Here is a 27,864-nt window from a genome sequence, read left to right as displayed (position 1 = left end):
CAGGTCACCAGTTTGTCACAGGGCCACACAATACAATACACACTCACAGTCACACTAAGAAACAATTTAGAGTAACCAATTAACCTATGAAGCATGTTTGTGGTCCATGGGAGGAAGCCGGGGCCCGGAGAAAACCTGCGCATGCACGGGGAGAACAGTGCTCTCGCTGTGAGACGACAGCACTAACCGCTGCACCACAGTTGATTGATTACTCTAGGTGTGACTGTTACTGTGTGAGAAAGTGTCTGGGATTTTGTGCCCTGCGACAGGCTGGCAGCCAGTCAAGGGTGAACCCTGCCTTCTCTCAACAGTAGCCAGGTCAGGCTCTGGCAGCCCTGTGACCCCAAAAGGGTTAAGAAAAAATGGATGGATGATTTAAAACACCCTATGATGATTAGAACTGTTTACTTAACATAGGACTGTTCTGTACACCCAGACATACTCTATGACATTTTTATGTAGATTTTTTGCAAATGTATTCTCCATCAGGAAAAAAAAGTTTCGTACTTGTAACAAGAGATTTGTTTGTTGTAAAAATATTTTTTATCTGTGGAAAATAAATGGTCTGTCCGTGACGAAGTTTTGTATCTGTAACAAGAGTTTTCTTGTTCTGTAAAATGATTTCTTATCTGTAGAAAAAACAATGTAAAAAGTTTCATACCTGTAACAAGAAATGAGTGTGTGTGTGTGTGTGCGTGTGTGTAAATTCGAGTAGAAAAACTGTCTTTAGGTGAAATGCTTTCCTGAAACTAATAAAAATCAACACATAGTTTGAGTATTTTCTACCATTTCGTCTCATCTTCTTTTTGAAGAATGAAGAAACAATTTTCATATTTCTGTTCTTTTTTCCAAGCATGGATATAATTCTTTGTTTAGTATTCCCTTGAGAATTTGTGTGAAAAAATAAAAGCAAAGGAACGAGTATTGAATTACTTTTTAAATTAGGGAATGAGTATTTAATTACTATTTCATCCAGTAACTAAAGTAATCAATTAGTCTTTAAAAGTAATTCACCCATCGATGCACACTAGGGGTGCAAGAGTCTGTTGATACGATACGTATCCCAATATTGTACCGGAACTTTTCTTTTTAGTAAAAGTATGACTTAGAATAAACTATAACTGGATATTAAAATTGTAAAATTCTGTTTAATTAATGATCACAATGTTAAGCACTGTAGCTGTTTCTCATGTATAAGTTGCTTTTACCCAAGAAAATTCATAGTGCTTTTATTTTGGTAAAAAAAAATTTTTTTTAATTTTTTTTCTTTTAATCTTCTTTTACTCGAGTGGTGTTGTCCGGTTGTCCAATAATGGGAGATATTTATCTGTGGCTTTGCTCCACAGTCTCTGACAGTCTGTACTGCCCTTTCCGCCTCACCATTGGAGTGTCGCGTATGTGGCGATGATGTTTTGTGCTGGATTCCATAGCTTTGGCTAAACTTCTTGAACTCTGCTGACGTATACTGTGGACCAGTATCTGTTCTCAGGATGGCAGGGATGCCATCCTGCTGCTGCGCTGAGCTTTTAGTGCCTCAATGGTAGTGCTGCTGCGCTGATCTTTTAGCTTGTCTGCTTCAATGAATTTAGAATAATAATCCACAAGTACGATGTAATGCTTATCCTCAAACTCAAACAGAGTGGAGCCAACTACTTTAAAGGGAAGTTCAGGTGTTTCTGTTGGCATTAGTGGAAGTTTGAGGAGTCGGTTTTGCACATAAGCACACTTGGGGCAGTTTCTGATCTTTATTATCTTTTTTTTTTTATTATTAAACTTGTCTTGTCCAACACCTGAGCAAGCAGATCAGAGCTGAGTGCCTCTAGTACTGGACAGATTTTATTGTTACAATTGGGTTTATGGTTTATGGATCTTCAGACAGACTGAGTATATTTGTATAAACCCCTTTTGTATTTGAGGCTAAAGGCCTGTTCACACCGGGACGAATTTCGCCGGCGATTTTCGCCGACGTTTAACGCCTCGTGACTAAACAAAGGGCACCAATGTGAGTGTGCACACCGAGGCGAAAAAACGCCACGCGCCAAAGCGTCAAAAAAAAAAAACGCCTCGGGTTCGTTTTTTTTTTCCGACGCGTCGCGTTGAAATCTATTCGACCAATGAGAATGGCGCTTTTGCACACGTGTCTGGAGCTTCTGAAGTTACAGTAAAACACAACTTGGGGGCGCTCAAACACAAAACTGCCTTGCTGAGCACACATACCAGCGAAGAAGATAGACGCCAAGTAGCGTCTACACTGCCGCGAAGAAATAATGACGGACATTCTTAAATATCCCCGAACCAAGCACCAGTTGGAGCTACAGGTGCTTGAAATATTCATGTTTTCTTTGTTTGATTCTGACAAGCACGTAAATACTTGCTCTCTTCTTCTGAGTGAAAAGCGACTTTAAGAAGCGTAAAGTTGCGCAGCGCCACCTTGTGTACAGGAGTATTTCTGTTTACATTAAGCGCCATCTAATGTCAGGGAAGGAAATTGCATGTTCGCTCGGCTCATCGTCAGCGAAAATCGCCTGGGTGTGAACACAAAAGACGTGGCGAAAAACGCTGGCGAATATTCGTCCCGGTGTGTACGGGCCTTAAGCTTTATTTATGAAAATTATATTTGTATGGATTCCTTGTTGGACCGCACGGAAAACAGACAACAAAAGATGAGAGAAAAAAACAGAGTGGGATGTCAGAGATGGGGGATAAGGGGTTAGAGGGGGGGGTTGTGTGTGTTATGACAAAGGTAAAACATAAAAGTGTCGTAAGTAAATTAAATTACAAAATTTAGTTCACACAGCAACAAAACAAAAACAAAAAAGTCTGCACACAACTATTTACGGGTTTGAAGTATAATTTATTTTGGTAGATTAAAATATATTTGTTCTTAAAGGAAACAGTCAAAGAATCAGCCCTTGTCTGATTTTTACTACAAATGTTTTTCAGCATAAGAAAAAAAAATAGAAGGGATTTGCCTTAACCAATAACGTTCTAAAGGTATATGATTGAGGAAATAAAGTGCTGTTTATTTTCAGCATTGCTTAATGTAGCTTCTCCAGTACTTTTAAACGGTTCAGGAGCCTGAATGGTGCTTCAAAGATAAATGGAAAAAAGCACAAATTCTTTCCAGGAACAATAAAGTGTGATGATGAGGCAGCATGACAGGATGAAGGAGAACGCTTTAATGTTTCTAAGGCAACTTTCACACTGCAGGGCTTAATGCTCAATTCCGATTTTTTGAAAATATCAGATTTTTTTGCGAGGCCGTTCACATTTCCAATTAAATGTGAACTTTTGTGATCTCCTGTGTGACCGTGAAATGACCCAGAAGTGACCCGCATGCGCAGACGAGTACCTAACGGTGAACAACGTCACTGGTTGTTTGCTGAAGTAGCTAACGTTAACATGGATGTCAACAACAGTGTTGTCAACAGCGGAGCTCTTTTTGCATTATTACATTTATTTTCACGAAGGAGCCTGCACAATTACAATCTTCTCATTTTAAGAAGGCATTGGAGCCAGGATCGTCTGTACCTACTGTGTGGAATGGGAATGGGGATGTGCTGGGGCCACGCCCATGTGTAAGAGAGAGGAGAGAGCACGTGCAGCGCGGTAGAGAATGGGGGGGGCAGTGGGGGCGCGCATTCATGTTGTGTGTTATGGAGGAAGGAGAACAGTAATAAAAGAAAGTTTCCCCAGAATAAATGCTATGGACTCTTTATTAACCCCTTCTGGGGAATCTAAGGGTCCGAACAGAGAAGTGAACCCCGAAGGAGGATCCGCCTTGGGTCCCCCGCACTTCTGACCACGGTTGGAAAGGGAGAAAGAAAAAAAGTAATCGCTGGGAAGGTTCAACACCACGCTCGGCCATTTTGCTGGAAACATTTTCAAAAACCGCCCAGTTGCGATAAAAGCCCTTGAGTTTGGCCTGCATAGAGCTGTCACCCCAAATAATAATCAAATCGGTGACCTCACTTCCCTTCCACTGACTGGTCTCAGCAGCATCATCTGCCATGGTTGATGTTTATGTTCTCGTTCCCGCCTACTTCAACGCAGAATGATGACGTTTGTAGCGTATCGATGACGTACGGGTAGGATTCATGTGGCCGGGCCCTTCAGACGGAGGTCGCATTTTAAAAGATCGGATACATATCTGATTCAGGACCACATACCCAAGTGGCCTGGGTCGCATTTGAAAAGATCGGATCTGTGTCGTTCAGACTGTCATGAAAAGACCAGATACTGGTTGCATAGGGGCAAAAAAATCGGAATGGGGTCGTTTCAGCCTGCGGTGTGAACGTAGCCTAAAGGCCTGTTCACACTGGGATTAATTTCGCCCCTGATTTTCGCCAACGTTTAACGCCTCGTGACTAAACAAAGGGTACCAATGTGAGTGTGCACACCGACGCGAAAAAAACGCCACGGGTTCGTTTTTTTGGTTTGACGCGTAGCGTCGAAATCTATTCGACCAATGAGAACGGCGCTTTTGCACACGTGTCTGGAGCTTCTGAAGTTACAGTAAAACACAACTTGGGGGCACATACCAGCGAAGAAGATAGACGCCGAGTAGCGTCTACACTGCCGCGAAGAAATAATGACGGACATTCTAAAACATCCCCGAACCAAGCACCAGTTGGAGCAACTGGTGCTTGAAATATTCATGTTTTCTTTGTTTGATTCTGACAAGCGCGTAAATACTTGCTCTCTTCTTCTGAGTGAAAAGCGACTTTAAGAAGCGTAAAGTTGCGCAGCGCCACCTTGTGTACAGGAGTATTTCTGTTTACATTAAGCGCCATCTAATGTCAGGGAATGAAATTGAACGTTCGCTCAGCTCATCGTCAGCGAATATTCGTCCCAGTGTGAACACAAAAAACGTGGCGAAAAACGCTGGCGAATAACGCCTGGCGAATATTCGTCCCGGTGTGTACGGGCCTTAAGATGCTTTGTTTACATGTAGCTCCATTTTCTCACACGCGGCTGTGGTGCAGCGGTCACCTCTGATCAGAAGTCTGCAGGTTTGATTCACGCCTTGCCCACTCATGTGTTGAAGTGTCCTTGGGCAAGACACTGAACCCCACCTGTATAGTTTTGACAGCATTTTGAATCCATACAAATATCGGCAAATGAACTATCGGGATCTATCGCCAAATCGATTTTTTCTAACACCCCTACTGCACAGTCTTCTTACAAGTACAAAACTTTCTTACTGATGCTTCATATTTTTATAAATGTTGGCATTAATTAATTTGATTGAATCAAGTGAAACTTCACTTCGGATTGTTACATCAAAATTACAAATCATTATTGGGGGGGGGGGGGGGGGGGGGGGTTCTTTCATTGAAAAATTGCCTTTTATAAACTAGAGCCAGTTGGAAAAATTTAATTTTTAGGCTCAGAACTGTTTTGAATTAAATTTCCTATGTTATTGTATTAAATTGCTTGTTTTTCTACAACACTTTAATAATCAAACTGGTTTTTCTATAGAACTGTATCAAATAAATGCATATTATGGAATCAAACTGGACATTTGTAAATGGAAACTGAATGTAGTCAGCACTTTGACAGTGGTTAATAATAAGTGTGTAACAAATATACCAACCCAACAGCAGCAGAAGTCATCTCTATTATGAACTCATGGAAACCTGGTCATTTCCCTCACATTTTCTGTAAACTACCTAGTAAATGCTAGCTTTGATGTAGCTGGTTTTATTTCTGTCAGGATGTTTCTCATATGACCGTTTTTAATCATGCATTTGATCTGATGCTGACACATCAATAATATCCTTGCTGTGTCAGCTCTCTGAACTTTTTAGGTAGATGAGAAGAGAAAAGCTTCTTGAAGAAGTATTATGTCTCTTTAAGCAGCATGAATTGTAGACTGTCATTTTAAAAAAAAATCCAACACCTAGAGTGACTGAGGCCTACTCCTGCACCAAAATCCTTTCTGTCCTGAAGCCATATGCTGTACCGCAATACCTGCAATTCATTTTCTAAGAAAAACAGCAGAAACATGTCTTAAACCATATTGAATTAATAGATTTCAATGAAAAAACATGAACAAAATACTCTTCTCTTTGACACCAAAATGTATGGCAAATGAATGATAGAAGACTATTTCATGTTCAGTCCGGCTACATGTGCAGCACATTAGCTTGGAGTTCGTTGGAGTTGTTGCACAAACAGTGCATGTTGGAGAGAATTATTGATGGAAACATGCACTGTTTTACCGTCTTGTTGCTTCAGTTTTGCTTTAGGTCCACTTTTCTTCTTTCCGTGTCTTGTTACCTTTCCTTGTTTTGCGAGGAGATGTTGAGCTGTAGCATTGTAGCTCCCGCCCCAGCTGATCGGTGATGAAGGCCTGTGCGAAAGAGTGTTGTAACGAGCAGAATATCCTTGGAGTACGTTATCCAGGTTTTTGTTTCAATGCAGTTTCCTTGAGTTGTGGACCAAACAGGAAAATCCACATGTTCCCAGTTGGATTGGAACTTTGTGAATGACGCTATGACAAGAAAGCATCTGGTTGGGTATCCAGCAACAACACCGAAACAGAAATGTGCGGGGTCGGTAGCCCCTACTATACAGCAAAATACCAATAAAAACGTATAAGATTAGGGAGAAAATAAACTAAATGCACATAAACTAGTCTCTCTGCACCAACCGGTTGACCAGGAAGAACAGTCGACCAGGAAGAGGAATGCGTGCAGACACCAGTAACTAATGCATTAAAAACAGGCCATATGTCATGGCGTCGTGGACGCGGCAGACCCAGAAGCTGTAACCCGGAAGTAACTCTCGGACAGGACTAGCTTGAAGGTGGTTTATTTTCTTAAGAGGAGAACAACAGTTTCAAGGTGCGCGGAGTAATCCTCGGGTGAAGGTCTGACGTCACCGGAGATGTGGACGACGAGAACTGGTGGAGTATTTCCCACGAGCGAGGTGATCCGTGGATCCAGCGACGTGGACGTCGAGGACGGCAAAACCAACTTGAGGAAGGCGTGGGCGCCGAGGACGGCGAAACCAACTTGAGGAAGGACGTGAGCGCCGAGGACGGCGAGACCAGGGTGAAGAGAAGCTCTGGACGAAGGAACCAGCGTGACCAATGGTAAGTGGACCTGAGGGTGAGCACAAGAGTCGTGAGCAAAAATAACTTAGCTTGGTTAGCGAAGTTTAAAAGGCCAGACGTATGCACCGGAGTGAGTATAACAAACTGGCGCTGGATACTGAAGAGAAGAACCCTTATGAAGGCAGGCAGGAGATGAGGAGATGCAGGACAGCTGGTTCCAATCAGCAGAGCAGGAGCAGGTGAGCTGGGAGGGGGAGGTGGCTGACACAGGCACCGTGACACCATAGACAATAATGTTAACAAAACAAACACCCACTGACCACTTTATTATGCAAACCTGTCCAACTGGTCGTTATCGCACATTTCTAATCAGCCAATCACATGGCAGCAACTCAATGCATTCAGGTATGTAGATATGGTCAAGACAATCTCCTGCAGTTTCAACCGAATATCAGAACGTAGAAGAAAGATGATTGAAGTGACTTTGAATGGGACATGGTTGTTGGTGCCAGACGGGCTGGTCTGAGTATTTCAGAAACTGCTGATCTACTGGGATTTTCACCCACAACCATCTCTAGGGTTTAAAGAGAATGGTCCTAAAAAAGAGAAAATATCCAGTGAGCGGCAGTTCTGTGGGCAGAAATGCCTTGTTGATGCCAGAGGTCAGAGGAGACTGATCAGACTGGTTCTAGCCGAGAGAAAGACAACATGAAGTGACATAATCCCCGGATTTCAACCGAGTCCCTCAGAAGAGCATCTCTGATCGCACAACCCGTCCAACCTGGAGGCAGATGGACCACAGCAGACCAAACTCCTATCAGCTAAGAACAGGAAACTGAGGCTAGAATTCACACAGACTCACCAAAACCGGACAATAGAAGATTTGAAAAACGTTGTCTGGTCTGACGAGTCTCCACTTCTGTTACCACATTCAGATGGTAGGGTCAGAATTCGGCCTCAACAACATGAAAGCATGAATCCATCCTGCCTTGAATCATTGGTTCAGGCTGGTGGTGCTGGTATCATGGTGTGGGGGATATTTTCTTTACACATTTAGTACCAGTTGAGCATGGTTCCAACAACACATGCTACCTGACTATGGTTGCTGACCATGTCCATCCCTTTATGACCCGGTACTAGCAAGGTCTACCTAATAAAGTGCCTGGTGCATGTATATGGAGGAAGCCCCACCAGTTCAAAGTCCCCCCTTCTTAGAGTTTAGTTTTGGATCTTTTAGGGGGCCATCACTCCCAATCCCGTGCTTACTAAGAAAAAACAGCATTTTTCCTGTTTTTTTAGCTACATATTCAAGTCACACTGCTCTCTCAAATTGTGAGAACAATGTGACTGGTGTGCAATATTTTTATGTAGTAGGCAGGTGTCAAAGCTGGCATATGCATTTGAGATTTGGATCACACAGGATCCTTATTTGATTACATGTATGTATTAAGTTTCTTAAAGGTGCAGGTTATGGAGACAAACTGAACTGTCTGTCTGAAATCTAAGATCAGGTTAGATGTGGGGTTGTGAGCAGAAGAGAAGCTATTAATCTTCCACCTTCAGGCATTGGCTTGTGGCCCCATGATTTTACAAAAATGTTCTTCAAGCTTATGTGCCAATGGACCAACATTCTGATATTTAAGCAAATGAATATGAATGTATGTATTTGATACCATTTAAGGGCAGAGCAGAGCTCCTGTCCATCTCAGCAGTGTGTATTTTGGAGAGACCAAAATGGCATACCTTTCTTTACTGTTCTCTTTTTAAAGAAAAATCTTGAATGCCCTTGTATGGCATGAGTAATAATTTGTGATGTCTGACTCTGACCCGCTGTAACAGCTCCATTAAAATCAGCTTTTTGATGCAACGTAAATGGCTGTTTACAATTAGGGTGGATGGTCTATTGGTTGGCTGGTTGGAGTTTCCTGGTGGCCAGGATCAGGGTGGGAACTATTGTGTGAAACTAACAGGAAAAAGGGAACAGCTATCGGAGAGCACAGCTGTCCGTGAGGAAGGGCAGGTCCCCTGACTTCCTGTTTCTCAACACTCTGTGATCTGAAGCAAAACAAAAAGCTTCCCTTTCTAACCAGAGAAACAATATATATGGTCAAAAACCCTCATCCACTTCCATCCTCCTCTCTCTGTCTGTGCCTTCCTCCTCGTTTTGTCTGCTTCTTTTTCTGCCTAGTTTTCCTGCTGCATTGACTTTCTCAAAGTAATTTCCTCTGTTTCCCTCCTTTTGGGTCATGTCCCTTTTCTTCCTATGTTTTGTGCTGTAAAGCATTCTTTTTGTCATTTTCCCTCTCCTTCCACACTTTTTGTTTGAGGATTTGCTGTGTGGAGGGCTGTCATGAACGTTGCATGTTACTGAGGATGCACAGCATGCACTCAGATTCTCTCATGTCAGTTTATTTCTGTCAAGAACTTTCTCAAAATGAATATGCAGAGTGGCACAAGATTATAACTTATTTTGGAAGAAAATTTCATAGAAAATATAATGAGAAAAAACAGTTAAGCATCTGCTTAGTTTAAATTTGGAAATCATTTAAAAAACAAAAAGAGAACTCATAGTAGTATCACTGGAAGGTTTCTTCTTGTACCAACCTGTGATTTGTTTTGTTAAAATGGAATTTTTGAATGTTTCAGGCCACAATGACAAACAGGCAGTTCATGAAAAAATGAAGAGTGAAATGCAACAAGAGCTTTTAACAGCAGAAAGGTCAAAAGGAGGAGCTCTGTCGGGGAAAGAGAGAGACATTTTATTAATAATAAAAAAGCATTTTCTTATATGGATGTGGAACAGTGAATGAAAAAGTCCTGATGTAAAACATGCAGCATGAGCATCATATGGTGCATGAAGCCAGGCACTCATCGACTTACGTGTTGTAAAAGCAAGAGTGAGCCCTACAACTGAAACCTTACACACACACACTCACACACACATCCATGTGCATTTACACATTGGCTTTAAGTTGAATCAACTGGACTTAACGTGTCCGAATTCCACTATTTTGTAGTTCTGTCTGAAGTCTCTGTGAAAAACCAGTCTGCATCAATGCTCACTGGATTGGGGAACATAGACCACAATGCATTGAAAAATTGTTTAAAATATATAATTAATTAAAGGTTGTTTTTATTAAATAAACCATCATCATCAGAACACAGTGGACTCATAAATAGTCAAATGAAATGATTTCATTAATTAGGTTTTAACTTCGTTGACGTCATATATATTTAAAAAAAAATAGTAGTGAGCTTTGTGTCCAAATTTAAAATCCAGGGCACTAGATACTCCCACACTAGAAAGCTTCTTTAGAAGTAAGGGAGTAGGGAGGGAATTCTGACATACCCAAAATCTTCTTTCTTGAAACATACAAGACATTGGAAAAACCTGGATGAATGAGCACTTTCACCAACATGTTTCCACTCTGTGTTGACCTGGGTCTTATGCATCCGACAGCCTGACCTCATCATGATCAGGAAGCCTCGAATGCTCGAATGGGGTAAACTTACCAAGACGTCCAGTCCTGACGAAGTCTGAAGTTTTCTGTTAATTTTTTATTTAATTTTTTTATTATACTGTATTCATCCCACAATGGGAAATTTGTTCTCCGCATTTGACCCATGAGCCGAACCTCGGGAGGCAGTAGCTTTTTAGGGCCTTGCCCAAGGGCCCTCACTGGGTGATGTTAATTGACATGGTAATATGGTAACCAACCGAGCTACCCGCCGCACCTTTCTTCCCACTATACTGATATTCTGATTCTCTGGGATAATTATATAGTATAAAAGCAAAAGTTCTTGCTAATATTTTTTTAATAAGCAAACAGGCAAAGACTTTAAATATTTCTGATCAGCTCCAATCTGATCCATACAGATTCAGTCCTGCTTTGACTAAACTAATAGAGAAACTATTGTGAAGAAGTAAAAAATCTAGAAGAAAATAGGAAACTATTGGACAAAAATAGGGAGAAACAAACAAGGAAAACCTCTGAAATATCTGATGATGACAAATATTGACTTTGAGAGCTGTGTGATGGAAGGTGCACTTATAAGTCGATCATACAATGAACCTCAGCAGTCTCAGCCTGTAGCAGCAGAACTAAAGGCCTGTTTCTGGTCTTCCAGACAAACCTCCAACTTTTTCAAAAAGGAAAGTTTGAGGTGGGCTGCATGGTGTTCTCCTGTTTCCTCCCACTGTCCAAAAGCATGCTTCATAGGTCAATTGGTTACTCTAAATTGCCCCTAGGTGTGAATGCGGTGTGTGATTGTGGCCCTATGTCAGACTGGCACCCTGTCCAGGGTGTCCCCTGCCTTCACCCATGAGTGACCGGAATAGGCTCCAGCAGCCCTGTGACCCAGAAAGGGGCAAAACGGCTTTGGAAAATGAATGAAAGAAAGTGGGAGGTCTTTGCTTGAAGGTAAAGATGCTGTCTGCCTGCAGAAGTGAAGTAAGGAGGGGGTTCCATTTGAGAGTGGCCTCTTTTGGTTCTGCCATTCATTGATATTTTAGAAATTCAACCTTTGGTTGCTACAGTTTGACAGGGCAGAGCTCTCTTGGAAACACAGAGCTTTGAGGTTTTGAGGTAAGAACTGGCTTAGTCATTTAAAGTGTAAGTTTTTTTTATATTGTTTTGGCTTTGAACTGACAGCTTATGAAAAGAGACTTAAAGTGTTAAATATTTTGTGGTCAGCTTTTTGAGGAGTTTGGAATTAAAAACAGTTTGTTTCTCTTTGTGAGTTATAAGTTGTGTCGTCAGCATAGATTCTCCACGTTACTCACTGCAGGTATGGAGATCAAAGAAGGCCTTCAGTGTGCTGAGTGAGTTTCTGAGACGCCTTTTTACCCTGAATGTAAAGCCTTTGAAACTTTAGGAGACACTTGTTGTCCAGTGAACTGATTTCTTCCATCATGATCATCATAAATAATGAAAAATTAGGACTGTGCTGATGGGTCCATGCATAGAGCCTTGTGGTACACCTTGATTGACTGTTGTGTTTAGAAAAGGTTCATTATTCTCATCAACAAACGGTCAGATAGACATAAACCATAAACCAAAGCTGCTGTTACACCAATGGCTTCCGGTTTCTGTAATGTACAGTGTGTTGGGAGCATGATCTGCAATTTTATTCCTATAAAATGAATTTAAAATGACTTTAGCAAACTAAAGAGGAGCTGTGATTCTTTGTCAGCCTGGCTTCAGTGCTGAAAACACACCTGGGGGGTTGTTGTTCAGACAGATTGAAATCATTTTCTGAATACTCCCCTTTTGACATTCATGTGTTTGACCTCTGAAGATGCTTTCTGACAGGGAGACTTGAGTTATGTTCTCAAGAATTCTAGTATGAAGGATTTTACAATTGTGTTTTTCTTGGTTTATCATCTCTAAACTATGGATTTTTTTTACCTTAAAACACAGTTTTTACCATTTAACCCCTCCCCTCATGTGAACTAATAGATAACAGTATGATTATTGGAGGCCAAACAGTGAGAGTGACTCTCATTAATATTGATTGCTGCTCTGTGGGAATGTGAGTCTCACTGTGTGGGAATGTCTGTGTTGGCTGTTATTTCCCAGCATCAATCAAGAGCGATCAGCTGCATTCATGGCGTCTGCCTGAACCGTCGGAGGAAAGGATGCAAACGTCCTCTGGTATCAGCTTTTATTTTTTTCCTGTCAGACTCCGCCCCGCGGCGTGTGTGGTGCTTTGGGTGGTGGGAGGGTGTCCTGTCTCTTCCTCCTTTGTGTGTTGTGTCCTCCCGGAGGAGCCGTGCCCTGGGGCTCTCTATACCTGGGGGAAGGAGGTTGTTGAATTCTAAATTGGGGTGAAGAGGGGATGACTGGTGGCCTTGGGGGGACCCCAACCCCCATCTTCAGTATCTGCCCCCCCCACACACACACACAGCTCAAACACTCTCCATCCACGCATGGCGTGAGGTTGGATGAGGGTGAGTGGAGACACATCTCTGTCTTTGCTTTGCTGCCTTGCTCCTTGTCTTGTTACGCTTTGGTCCTTATCACCTTTTCTCTCTTTTTTTACCAACCTCAGCCTGGAAAGTCAAAATCGACAAAGACAATGGTCTACACATGTTGAGTAAATAAAACAAAGATGTTGAGGGTCTAGGATTTCTTTCATTGGTAGTTCTCTGCAGTGTCTGCTGGTAATCTGCACATGAACCTTTGTGTGTACTGCTTCTTGTAGATCTCTTGTTTTATCTATTTGTGTCAGTCTTTGTCAAAATGGTCATTTTCCCCTTTCCTCCAGATGTAGGAATCTGAACAGTTGTCTGTCCTCTTAATTTAAGGCATTACAAAGCTGACCAACAGATTTAATCTTCAATCAATGTCCAAAGAACATTTGATGCAGCACTTGTGGCATTTAGCCATCTACAGGAATGTTCACTGCATGTCGCCTCACCAGCTGATTTTTTCTACCATGTGCAATAAGCTTATGTTGGCTGCTGTCAATCCACAACATGGAATACAGTCCATTTGCAGAGATTATGTGTTTTTTGTTACACTAAACATAACTAACAAATAAAAAGAGAGGAATCACACTTCCCCAGTAAATTTGGCCACAGGCTGATTGGGAACATGGCATTATTTTATGGCTTTTCTTTTGGTCAAACTTAGAAACACACTTGAAATTTAGAAAAAGTGAATGTTAAGACGGGTTTGAAGCATAGGAACATTTAAAAGTATCTTATATGATAGTTATAAGTTATGTTACTTCAACCTTAGAAAAGGAAAGTGCTGATATAAGACTTTCAGTTGTCATCCAAAAAGTATCATTTTCAGCCAGGACATCAGGAAAGGAAGACTCCTTCAGATTTTTACTGCTTAAAATGGTAACGCTGCTTCACCTTGTTTAGTCCTTCTCCAAGTCTCAGCTGGTTTAAGTTGGACCAACACGTCAGAAGTGTTCTTTGTTACTAAGCCATGCAGAGACTTAAACACAAGGGGGACTGTTGGAAAGCCAGAGCAAAGACCTGAGGACTCAGAACTGATGCAGTCTTACATCCTGCTTTTTGTCAGGATCCAATTAGCAGAGTTCTGGATGAATTGCAGCTGCTTTATAGGACTTTTTAACTTGGTAACAACTGCCCTTGCAGGTGGATGAGCTGTCTGCGGGTGTGAGAGGGGGGAAAACCTGTGAGGGGCATGCAGGAAGCAAAATATCAAGGTGGTAGACCCTCATTGAGCTTGTAGAGCAAAACTGTTCATGCACATTTTCTAAGAGCATGCTACGAGTTACAGGTTGTAGTGAACACTTATGCAACATGCTAGGGTAAGTAAGGGTGACGTAGGTGAGTGTTGAACAGACTTTTCAGCATTACAACAGTAAGTATTTGTATCCAGTGGACTGCACCGGGAGGCTGCTAGTGAGATGAGTGCCGCCCACCTGTGTACAAGTTTGCCCATTTTTTGCCTGAAGACAGTTGTGAAGGCAGTTGAGAATGAAGTTTGGTGCAGCGGTACAGCAGCATCACTGGCATGTCATAAATGCAGGCAAATTACCTTAAAAACTCTACCAATACTTTAGTGATTATGGTTATGACCAGCGTTCGAACCTCCCTGGGCCGCTCCTTCATTCTTCTTTCTGCCCCCTGTGACTGGAATGAATCGCAGAAAACCTTAAAGTTGTGTACCTTGGTCTCCTTAGCTGCCTAGATCTTTAACAGATGTGGTTTGTGATGAATGCAGAAGTGTTCAAATGTTTTTATGGGTCTCGTTCATTCTTTTTTGTAAACGTGACCTTAGTGCCTCCTGTAGACGTTTTGTTGTTTTGATGTTTGAATATGTCCTTTTTTATTTGTATGTAACTTATATGACACTGTCAGTCTGTTGTATTGTGATTTTAAATGAGAAATAAACCTTACTAACCTTAGCCTTTCCAATACTTGACAACACACTCACCACTCGACAATGCAATGAAAGGGAACTCCAAGGCACACCTGGGATCCCTTTAAAATGCGCCTTGAGGTGGCATCTTCTCTCTATGACCCTCCATGGGCCCAGGCAAGCCAAAAAGCAGACAGTTGCAGTCGTCTAACCTGATGTAGATAAACATGCCTCTCCAAGTCTGATATAAACAGTAGAGCTTTGATTTTCTTTAATGTCTTTAAGATGCAAAATGCTGATGATTTTGCAGATTTAAAAATGTCTCATTAAGGAAAGGTTCACGTTTAAGACTTTATATCATTAAAATAAATGTTAAAAACTTATTTTAGAACCAAAGGTTACACATAAATGTGTAACTTAAAGTCAACTTAGCACTTGATGGACCAATCAACTAATTATCTGAGCACAGCTTGGCATCATTTAAAATAAAAGATTCCACAATTATGCAGTTTTGGTCTGTTACATACCATGAAAGAGGACCCCCATGCTTCTCATTTTTTTCTCACTATGGACATGAGTATGCTACTTCCTCTGCAGGAGTTCCATGGCTTGAATGACAATAACAGGGGCCTTCAAAACCTCTGCTTCACAGCACTAAACAAGGACCACTGCATGTTCTGTCAGCCTACAAGAAATGTTACGTCTTAATGATGCATTTTGATTCATGCAGTTGGGCAGAAATGCAACCAAGGTTTTTGTGAAATGTCCTGCTGTTATTAGTTGCAGGAACAGTGCAAGAAGTGTTGACCACACAAAGTGGAATCAGGCAGCCTCCAAAAAGACACAAAATACAGAGGGAGGGCAACAGACTGGATTAAAGTTTTATAACTGATAAATATTTCATGTCCTGGGCAGTGATTCTCACATTCTGGTGGGTTTGTGCAGGAATGTGTGTATGCTCTGAAGTGTGCAGGCCTCAGTGTTGGATGCATTTCTCCTCAATATATGCTGCATGTTCCAACCCTCTATGGACACCACCATCACTATCTGGAGTATTTTATCCAGAAAATGTTGACTTTTTTCCACTCTTATTTGAAAACATGACACAATTTTTGCAAGTAACATGGAAACTTCTTCCCATTGAAATTCTCAGTGAAGATACTCCTACTGTGATCACGGTTTTAAAGATCGTAATAAGAAAATGATACCAATGCATTTTGTTCACACATGTTTCAAGTATCCTGGATGGTTGTGTGCAGAAACAGCTGGAAGAACACAGCAGAAAGAGATGATAAAACATCAGGAGACTGCAGTGAACTGAAAGCAACAGAACACAGAGAGGTGGAGGGAGAGTTTCTTTCTAAAGTTGCTGTCAGAACTTTGCAGAGAATCTGTTTCAGTGGAAGGACTGAGATGTTTTTCTGAGGTTTGAACTGACAGCTCATACCTTTCCCAATGTAAAACCAGTTAAGGATTCATACTGCAGTTAGTTTGAAACCAGCTCAAATTAATAGAAGGTTCACCAAAAATATGAAATATGATTATTAGGATAAATTCATAAATTACAACTTAGAGTCTCTACAATTTACATAATAACAGACAAATGACACACTCATGCTACAATCACTAATGCTCACTTTATTATGAACTACATGGCATCAGAAAACATCAACAGAATTGTGCAAATGAAACAGCTAGAGTTGGATAAATGGGTATAGCTGCGTTTCCTGAAAAAGTGTTGTTACAATAAATGTCTTAAATATTATTAACTCAAAGGATATTCTAAAGTTCTCTTTTGGTTACATTTCATTTTTGCATATAGATCAAATTAAGACAGAAGATATTCTTCAATTCTGCAGCAAATCAAAACATTTGCTACCAGGTGAGTATTAAAAGCAGGAAGTCAGTTAATCTGAGGATTTATTAACCTTCAAAATGAACTATGCTTTTGCCAAATTAAACCCTAAGAAATATAAACACTCACCCCACACCTCCATCAGGAGGCCAGTTTTATCGTGGTAACGGACCAAAGAGGGCCTTCTTTTGCATTTGTTCATAACAAGAAAGCAGGCAAAGTTGGCGGCCTTCAATGTTCAAATGTATGAACAAATACATGAGGAAAACCAACACAGCTGCAGTGGCTGTCACAGACCAAAAATCACAAGCATGCAGCAGCTGAGAGACAATGCTTTTAGTAATCCCATCATCTGCTGCAGGAATGCAAACTGTCACTCCACATTGTTGTTCAGTCCATCCATGCGCTGCTTTGGAAATAATATAGCCTATATCTCTCACTTGGGAGCCCCTTGGTTCATTTGTGAACTCTGAATATGGATTTAATAAAAAATATCTACAACTAAAAAGGAGACTTTAGGTCACTGAAATGAACCACCCAAGGTTCGGTTTCACTATTTTACAAGAGCAACAGCAGACAGCAGCAGGATCATGCAGTGACCTCGTCTGACCCTCGTGTGTCCTGCATCCTCAGCTGATTAACCTGACTACCTTTGTGAAAAACAAAACAAAAAAGCCCAGAATGAACTTTTTTGCCTCAAACCTTCATCTCCTGCTCTCACAGAAAGGGCTGGACATTTCAGTTCTAGCATCACATGTGACAGTAAAGCGAACAGATGGACAGCTTTGTCAGCTGTCATGTGATCATGTAATTACCTGCATGATGTCCCCCCCCCCCCGCTCCATCTCTCCTCATGCCCTCTGTGGGGCAGTGCAGTGATCTCATGCTCGTGCTGCGGACTCAGTAATGGCAGCTCATGATGCGCGTTTAGATAGAGATGGGGTCGATGCCGGCAGGTGTGTTTGCAGAGCTGTGTGAGCTCTCCTCAGCCATTGATTAGGCTCACAGATCAATATGTCAGCTTGCTTTTCATTTTTGCATCTCTCCCCTCACCGATCGTCAACAGTAGCTTACACTTTGAAGCAATAATCAATGTTCATGGCATTTCTGGCTTAGCTTATTGATTACTGCCCCTACCATCAGTCTAAGCTAGCTCTGGTTTGGAAACATTTCAGGTACTGAAAAATAAAAAAATACAAATCAATATTTCCTGTGAGTCTGGAGGTCTACTTTGTTTCTAAACCCCTGAAATAAGTTTGCTTTATTTCAGTCTGGTGTGAAACTTTGGGAGTTTCTTTTTTTTTTGTTACCAAAAATCTTTTAACGCTAATATTAAAGTTACTTCTAAAAAGTCTTAAAAATATGAATAAACACAAGTATGTATAGTTTAAGTGCATCTACCCGTTTTTTCATTCGACAAGCAGCTTTCTGAAAGCCTCTTTTTAAGTGACACATTAATAAACCAAACTTTTTTCACAGATGTAATTGTAGTCCCTATATATATGTACTCATCTATTTGCAGAAAAGTATACTTGAACATTTTTACAATGAATTTATAACTTGTGGAGTTGAATAGCTTGAAACAATACATTTAAAAAAACCAAAACGTTGTTTCTCTGGAGAGCTGGAAGGGTTGCAGGGCTGGATCATGCTTGTGCTTCTCTGCATGTTTACAATATTTATTTTTGTCCATACATGTGGGCGGCATACTGTTTACTAGGTTTTCGTTGCTCTCCCATGGTGCATCATTACTGTGCATATATGGCTCTGAGGTCACGTCTACGTGTGTCCGTGCACACGTGTGTGTGTGAGCCAGAGTAGACAGCAGTAAATTCAATATTCTGCCGTTTTACAGCGTGCATGCGGCTCCCACACTGACACATGAGGAAACGCTCTCACACAGACGCACAAGTGCGTGTAGAGGAGGAACACAAGCACACATGTTCGAGAACGCCTCACACAAATCAAAGGGAGCAGGGACTCTTAACCTGTTCCAAACAATGGCACACCTTTTTCTGTCTGAAACACTCAGAAGCACATGGCAGAGGAATCATCCCTCTCCAGAGGAAATTAAAAATATTGACCAAAATGTTTCTGCAGCATTCCAACAGTAAATCGTTTAATTGAACGTGTGAAAAAGTGAGGACATTTAAGAATAAAAGACTAAAAAAAGGGAGTTCTCACTGTGGTAATTTTGATCACCCAAGATGTTGTGGCTCTAAAGTTTTGGATGAAAAACCGTTTTTAGTTTAAATAAGTACATTTTATTTAAAAAACACAACATTCTTTTTTTATATGATCAAAAAATCTGTAATTACACAAAGTGAATATTGTCAACAAAGTTTATGATTTTAGAGAAGGGAGGATTTCACAGGAAATGAGGACAAACTATCATCCTCCGTTTAGTTCATTCATTAATATAATGTAAACTTAACAAACCTGAGAAATACACAATCCCATAGGAATTCCAGTTCAGGGGGAATCCTTAAAGCAGCAGAATTGAATGATGCAGTTATCTTGGTAATCATCTGTCGTCCTTCAACATCCTGCTGCCAAAAAAATAAAAATAAAAAATGGAAATAATACATTTAAAATAGGCCTTTCTACATGAAGTGTACATTAAATGGAAAACAAATCATCTCTTTTCTAATATTAGTGATGGATTTTCAAAGAAACAAACTTCATTTTACATGTGTTGGTAGCAAAGCAAAACAAAAGTAATGCAATGAAGAAACATTTGACTTTTTACTGCAACAAAGTAGTAAGGTGTTGCATATTTTTTTACGTTACTCAGTAAATATGTGGTCGCTGGTGTTTTGTGGTGATAATTAAATGTTGTAGTCATAATTAGACATATCACTTAAATCACTGTTTTATAACATTATTTTAGCCTTTTTAACAGCCAGGTTGTGGACCTGGATTTAGAAGTGTTTACTGTAATTAAAGCTGACATTAATATGTTTTTTATTTTTTCCTTGTTTCAACGTTTGATCGCTCCTCTCCTCCACCTCTCCTGAAAACCCCGCATTTGATTTGGGAACAATACCTTGAAATATACTTAGCAGATGATCCAATTTGTTTGCTTTCAGCTCCAATATTACAATATTTATTTGGCAGTAATTTAGCAGTACAAAAATGTACAATTTATAGAACTATAAAGTATTAATACAGGACTGTGAGTGTTTGCCAGTGCATGTGCAGCAGCGGCCGCTCCTCCAGCGGCAGAACTCTTCTGCCGTCTCGCTGGCTGTCGCTGCTGGCAGGAGTCCTGGCCAACAACAGAGAGAAACAATCCCAACAAAGTGGCATAAATTAATGCGACTAATTAACACTGCGTTGATTATTTGTAAATTGCATGTTTGGGTACACATTACTTGAGAGACATATGCTGCTTGTCCTGTTCTCATAAACAAGTGCCAGCTAATCGCTATCTCTGGAGCGCCCGGCAACTGGAGACGGGCCAATCAGCAGCTCTGGAGAACAAAAGCACAGAACAAGAAGAAGGGTAATGAAGAGGAAAGGAAGGAAAATAAAAAAAAGGATTCAAATAAATCTACCATTTCTTTATGCTTCCTTTTTTTAGGATTGTATTCTAAAGCAGAGTTTTTTCTAAGCCCACACTCTGCTGGTGGGTGTGAAACGTTACTGCCTGAGAGACAAATGTGGGGCCTCTTCCTTCTCTCTCCAACATATTTAGGTTTTATTGAGACTTGTAGTGAAGATTTTCATCTTCTGGAAAGTTTCAACCTCCCCCGACTTTCCTTTTCCTGAAAAGTTTTTCCTTATCCAGTAAAAATGCTCGTTAGACTGCCTTCTCAGCTGCCTGTGTTGATTCCTACTCAATTATTTCTTTGTCGGATGAAAAGAATCAGATAACAAACAATTGTCATGGAGTTAAAGTGTTGTGTTGTTTTTTTGATTTTTTCGTGTAAGATCATGAGTTCTTGACAGCCGTAGCCTCCACATGGAAATGAGGGTTTTGTGCAGCCACAGCTCCATCAGTGTCTTGATGATCTTCAAGGACACATTCCACGTCTTTCTGTGCATGTTCATAACTGACAGAGTCACATATGATGTGAACAACACAGAGGGGACTCCAGGTTTGACTGAGTGATGATTGTGAAGGATGTTCGGACCCAATCAGACTGCAGCCTCGTGACACGGCTTTCAGCCCTCAGAGTCTGAGGTTTACGGTGGTCACAGACAAAACCTGCCTGCAGACTCGGATCTGGCTGATATGGCTGCACAGAAAGGGATTTCTGTCATGATCCAGAGCCTCTTGAGAATACACTTCCATGGCATAGAAGCCTTTCTGCTGCACTTCTATGTGCAAACATGATTTAAACTCTGTGGACATTAAATGGCTGAGTAGAATTTAACAACATAATAGTCTTAGCATTAGGTTCTTTGTTTTGCATGTTCTCGCTCAGTGTGGTAAATGCGTGCAGACAACCAAAGGATCCAGAAACCCTAAGGAAGAGTCATGTTTTTGGTGTGTTAAATCCAAATGTTTATTAACCGAGGATGTAGACAGACTGTAACATCCAGAGCAGAAGGTCAGCTGAAAGGTTTGCTTGCAGTGTAAATATTGGATGAGGGAACCTAAAAATGATGTGAAGCGAGACCGGGACTGCTGTGCCTGCTGCCGTGCTAACACCACCTCTGAGCTGTTTGGACCCTTTAGGCTGAGAAGATCCAACCGGAGCTTCTTTGTTGTTCGGTCACCGGCTGCCCCCAGCCCCCCCTCCCATCCTTCGAGTCTTCCTCCCGTCATTGACAAGCCCTTCTTTTTTTTTACTTCTTTAGTTTCCTCTCACAGTTTCTCTATTACTGCTGGCTCTTTTTTTCTTACCCGATTCCTTCTCACCTCCTCCTCCCCCCAGCTCCACCCCACCCACCCCCACCCCCCAGCTCCTCAGAGTTCCTCCACATTAACAGTCAGCTCCACTCCTGGAAATACTTTGTTTTTCAAGCCTGAGTGAGAGAGGCAGCGAGATACAGAGAGAGCATCATTTACACAGCCCCTCCCCAGCCTTCTGCCCCCGCCACAGTCACTGCTCACCACGCCAAACATTTTTGTCTTATTTAGTCATGCCTGACTTTAAAGAACATTTGAAACACACCAGTCCTCCTTCCCTCCTCTCTGCCCTCCACTCTCCACATCACCCAGGACCCGACCAACCAGGTCTGACCTTGAGAGCCTCCGGAGCCGCTGTCTTTAGGGACATTTCACTTCTAAATTAGGTTTTATACGACCGGCCCCCTCCACCTCCTGACCACCCACTCCTCCCAAGGGAAGGGGAGCGAGAACATAATTCTAGACAGCAGAGTTGACTCTAAAATGGATTATTTCTGCCTGAAATCAGAGGCTGGGTGCTGCTGGATGGGGGGGGGGGGGGGGGGTCCTTTACCAAAACACAACATCACAAAGTAGGAGGAAGTGGGTTTTTTTCTCAATTTAAATGTTTTCATATCTTAGTTCCATGAGGCATGTTGCTGTGACTCTGGGTAAAATAAGGGATTGATCTCATTTGCAGAGCAGAATGCAGCTTAAATTCCAGCTAGCATTCCACAGCAGCATCCTCTGAACCACCGGGTGGGTCATGGCGGCGCAGGGAGGTCCCAGCAGCCGTCCTCTGTAAGAGTGAAGGTTTTTAGAACGAACTGCTGCAGGGTTGAGCAGCATTACATTACATTACTACCGTATGTAACACGGATCCTGAGTGTAAACCACTAAACCATCATCACAGTTGTCACAAAGGTTTGTGCTTTGTGGATATGTTGCAGTCAGTCTATGCAACTGAAGCACCAGTCTAAGTCAACATCTCAATCTTAAAGAAAATGTATGCATTTAGAAGTTGCATAAAAAGTTTACAACATTGAGAGAAATTCGGGAAGAAACAGGAACTGGTTCCCTTTCCCTGTGCATTTCTATCTAGTTGCCCCTGAGCAAGTCAGTGTGCACGGGAGGAAGTGCCTGCTGATATTTGCAGCTCTCAGGCATGTGTGTGTGTGTGTGTGTGTGTGTGTGTGTGTGTGTGTGTGTGTGTGTGTGTGTGTGTGTGTGTGTGTGTGAAGCAGGGCGATGCTGGAAATGAGTATCAGCATTCTGCAGCAACCTCATGACTAAAGAAATGAAAGTGAGACAGGCGGGCTCTGTGGGAATGAGCTCCCAGGATGGATTCTGGGTTTTCCCGCTGAAGGAGAAACTCTGCAGGAAGAGCAGCCCGCCGTTTCTACGGCTGCTTCTCTGTCTGTGCTGTTCGGAGGTCAGAGGAACATTCAGATGGGCTGCTGCAAATATTGAAAACATATGTGATGCTTTGTTTACCTGATTTTATAGAAAATGCTGTGAGGTTTTGGTGTAACTTCACCTCATTTGTTTTCAGCAAAAAAAAACACAAAAAATAAAGAATCTGAGCACATCTAGTGCATAATATTTCCTTGTTTGGATGAAGTTTTGTTCTCCCAAGAAATAGATTTTGATGAGCAGTGTTCAGACTAGCTGCTGGGGAGGGGAGCACGCCAAGGCAGAATCTCCGGGGCAGAAAAAATGAAAAAATGAATGACTTTAGCAGAATTAAAAAAAAAAATTCAAGTTAACTTAAACTTTGATCGGTTTGAATTTAAAACACGTGGATCACATTAGCCATTTCTTTTTGCCTGCGACATGAGACTAGAAAAGGAATATATTTATTGTACATTTATGAAGCCTATATATGTTTTGATATATATATATTACTTCATTTATATTTCAAAAATTAAAAAGAAATTAACTTTAAATCAAACACATTTAATATATTATTTTTTTATTAATTTAATATATTATTTTCCTATTGAACTCTTTGTATTCATGATCCTTTTGAGTTCATGTTTCACTTCGAAGCCCATCGAGCAACAAATCTCTGTTGTTGTGATTTTGGGCTGTACAAATAAAATTGAATTGAATTGAATATTAATTATTCCATTTATTAGAATATAAAGAAAAATAACAAAGAACTTAAAAAATTATGCCGTGTTCTTGACAGTGTAATTACTTATCATCATGTGTGTGTGCTGTAAACCATGCAGTTCACACACACACATTAGATTCATTCAATATCTGGGTTATCTAATAAAGTCAAGTGAAATCTGATGTGTTTCTTGAAAGGGAGTTTGAAGAAGCCAATGTATATAATAATGTATATAATCCCACCCGTATTGAGTTATTGCTTTATCACTGATATTTTTGAACAGTTGGCATAATCTAGTCCTCATCAGATCAAAGGATTTATCCAGGAACCAAGAGGAGGGCTTGTTGATCCTCCTCAGAAAACATTCTTACATCATTTCAGTTATGAGACGTCATGGAACTGATATCATGAACTCATTATTATCATCAGAGAACATCATTGCATGAATCCAGAAATGCTCGCTGCACAATAACTTATTGGTATCATCAGAAAACACTTTTATTTAATTTCAGGTAACATTGGTGTAACATTATCATCAGAACACATTTCATCAGACTTCACTCATCCCTGTTTTTGGAATTGGCTCAGACTCCCACTGACCTTTAGGAAAAGTTTCTCTATACATTTTTTTGAATTTATGGATATTTGAAGATTGTTTGAGCTCAGTGCTTAACCTGTTCTAAAGTTTAGTGCCGCACACTGACACACAGAAACTTTTCTTGTGGTTTAAATCCATTTTAAAGTTACATCCGTCAGTTTGTAGCCAACGACATTTTCCAAGAACTGCTGTTGGAAATGTGTGGTCATACAGCTTTAAAAGTCTGGATTCATAAAATAAAGTGTTTGAATGATCAACATAGCCAGATTTTTGTATGACTGTTTTAAGTTAAAAAGACATGTTCATCAGAATGTGTATGAGACTGAAGCAGGTCAGGATCAGTGGAAAGTGATCAATAAACAGCAAACATTTGTCAAAGCTGTGTGCAAACAGGATTTGCTGTAAAAATAGTAGCTTCATTTGTGGCACACAGCCAGGCCAGCTGCCTCCTGCTGTTACTGCTATTTATGCCAAGTTGAGCTGATTGTCTCTCTGCTGCGGCTCAGGGGCGCCATCGGGGTCTCGCCTAGCTTATGGTACAAAACAAACAGGCCAAATGATGCATTCAAGGTTTGGATGACGGTGTGGCTCTCGTATCTTTACTGAAGCATCGTAGCAGAAACACGTCTCAAACAGAACATGAGCCTTGTTTAAAATACGCTGAGTGGGCTTTCAGTGTCTGACAGGAGGACATGACTCCAAGAGTTTTGTTTTGTTGGAGAACAGACCCTGGACCTGCTCGGGCCCCTCATGTGTCTCTCTGCTGTCTCCCTGCAGCGATCGGCCGGACGCTGATCCCCCGTTACTTCAGCACGGTTTTTGAAGGAGGCGTCACAGAGCTCAGCTACATCCTGAAGCACTCCAAGGAGTCCTTCCACAACTCCTGCATCACACTGGACTGTGACCAGTGCACCATGGTCACTCAGCACGGGAAGCCCATGTTTACCAAGGTAATGCTGGACCACCTCCATGAATATTAGAACACCGGCTATGACCGTGTCAGGACAGACTCACTGACACTTTCAATGCCATTCATTCCTTCATGTCATGCAATAAATGATGACATCTTATATGCATGTGTCTCATTTTATGAATAATAAAGGAGATTAGTTTAGATACATTTTTAAGTCGACTTCTCCTTTCGGAGCTTGTTTACTGGTTTCTGACTTTCAGAGAAATCCAGAATATTCTCTAAAAAAAGGATATTGTTTGAACTCAAACTATTGAGCCAATTGCTCCCTTGATGTTTAATTGTAATAAACCAGAATGTATCTAAAATCTGTGTTATTAAATTGCTGATTTGCAGAGTCTTGTCCTCTTAAGCACTTTTCAGAGTTCTGGCATTTTTCCTGTTAATGGTGCTGACGCATTCATACACTGAGTCTCCTGAGATCAAACTACTGGGATGAGAATGAGATGCATGAAGATTACAGTTTTGGAGTTCAGTCTAAATGACAGAAACAGAGCAAACTCTAAATGTTCTGTGAAATCATCCAAAACTGACACAAAGGGGCTCTGAAAGCACTAAAGCTGAGCTCATCTGCTTTTGTCTGAGGAGGAGACAATCCCCTTGTGAGCTGGAGTGAGTATCTTCCTCACCACAGTCTGATCCAGATGGCTCTCTGACTCCAGTCTCCTTCTGCTGACTGTCTAAATGGATGTGAGGCCGGATACCTCGTCAGTGCAGAGCAGCCCAGCTGACGGGATTCCAGGAGCAGAAGGAGCGGACCGCATCGTTCGGACTTTAAACAGCGGCACGCCCTCCTCGTTTTTGTGCTTTAACAGCAAGCACCCTTCATGTGTGTGTGTCTGCGTGTGAAGATTAACTTTCTCTGCTAATCTGCCCAGAGTCCACACGGGGAATGAAAAACAGGGCAGGTTGTGTTGATCAGACTTTGTCTTTTATTGAGGGAATTAAGTTCTTTATTCTCTTCCATTCATGTCGCCCTGCTGAGTCTGACCCCGTTGGGTCTGGACTGCTGCTTGTGAGACCAAACATTTGGAGGACAACTTTCCTGCTCGGGTTTTACAATGTTTTTCATAATTTGATTCTCAGATCTGTGAATATGTGATACTGTTAGTGAGGCTAGCAGACATTAGAGCAGCAAGCAGGGCTGATGCATTTCCACTCTGAACCTCACACACACGCACACACACACAGTCTCACACACGCCCACATGCACACAAACAGACACGCACACAGTCACACACACGCCCACATGCACACAAACAGACCCGCACACACACACACACAGTGCTAGACCGCTGCTCCCTCAGTGCTTGGGAGGATCTGCCGCAGCACTAGGATGAATTTTAGACGACAACCCGTCTCGACTCACATGGTCCTTTTCAAACTTTCTCATTGGTCTCAACAACATTTGTGTGTCAGTTTCAGCTTATTTGGTGCACAGAGTGGTTTTTTGTTACAGCAGGACTCACAGCAGTGGGACTTCTACGACTTTTCTGACTTAGAAGGATTCAAGTCAATTTCAGTTTTCTTTATTTCAAACACAAATGACAATAAACACAAGCTTTTAAAATAGACAGGATAATGAGGAATGTTGGACTAATATGAATCCTCACAACAAACACGCAGACATGCATAATGTTACAATAAAAACACATTTGACTGCTTGATCGGACCTTAAATGTCTCTATACTGTAAACTTCTTTCTTATATTTCATCATGTTATTAATAATTTGTGCTTTTCTAGCTTATGCAAAAGCAGTCCCATCTATTGATTGATGGATTTTTGATACGTATTATTGCAAAACAAAAACAATCGTAGTAAATTAGCTTATGTCAGGAAACTGCAGGCTTTTCCCTAAACAGAGAAAATGTTTTTGGTGTCCAAATGTTTTGATGCATGGTCGGTCTCCCTGCAGCATGTGTGGGACGGTGACTTGCTGGGTGGGCTTAGATATGTGCATGCAGTAAAATTGCAGTAAATGAAGGATGCATCCTCTGTTAGTTGTTGCGTCAGTCAACACAAAGGAAATCTCGACATTCTTTCGAATATGGAATGTCTTGTTTTTTTGTTTGTTTGTTTTTTACCATGTTTCTCAAAGGTAGTGAAAAAAAGTCACAGATATATTACAAGTGTCAGATATTAATGTTTGGAAAGGAGCAGATCTGTGACCTGGTCAACAAAAGGCTAAATTTACTGCTTACTCCGGCTCTCTTTTCATCTCTAAATTGGACGGGAAGAATGAATTCATTAGAAAAAATTCCAATAAGTGAGCGTGTTGTGTGAGCGCTCCCAGCAGCCGTGAGCCTGCAGCTCTGGAGGCCCGAATCTCAATCAGCTCTGCCTCGCCTCGCTTTCCTCAACCGCCGCTGCCCCCCGACTCACTCATCCTCCCCCAACTCGCTCATTCTCTTCCTCGCTCTCCACTCCACCGCACGCTCTCATCCCCCCCGTACACACACACTCGCATCCTTCATCCCCAGAGAAATCATTCCCAGCTCCCGACATGAGCTCTGCCCCCCCCCCCCCCCCCCCCCCCCCCCCCCGTTTCCGTCTCTTTCTGTTCCTATCTGTCTTCAAAATGTC

General features: G+C 41.5%; 1 protein-coding gene across 4 annotated transcripts in view; it reads left to right on the top strand.

Moving 5' to 3' along the window:
• The window catches only part of ldb2 (LIM domain binding 2), a 97,999-nt gene that overhangs the window by 37,954 nt on the left and 32,181 nt on the right, over positions 1-27,864 (top strand). For all 4 annotated transcript variants that reach the window (XM_023959478.1, XM_023959479.1, XM_023959476.1 and 1 more), the window contains exon 3: positions 25,088-25,260. In XM_023959478.1, coding sequence (XP_023815246.1) covers positions 25,088-25,260 — 173 coding nt within the window. The remainder of the gene's footprint in view (positions 1-25,087; positions 25,261-27,864) is intronic.

The sequence above is a fragment of the Oryzias latipes genome, chromosome 10, assembly GCF_002234675.1.
Source record: "Oryzias latipes chromosome 10, ASM223467v1".
Taxonomy (NCBI): Eukaryota; Metazoa; Chordata; class Actinopteri; order Beloniformes; family Adrianichthyidae; genus Oryzias; species Oryzias latipes.
Note: the sequence above shows the minus strand (reverse complement) of the source record. Positions and strands in the feature narration are given on the sequence as shown.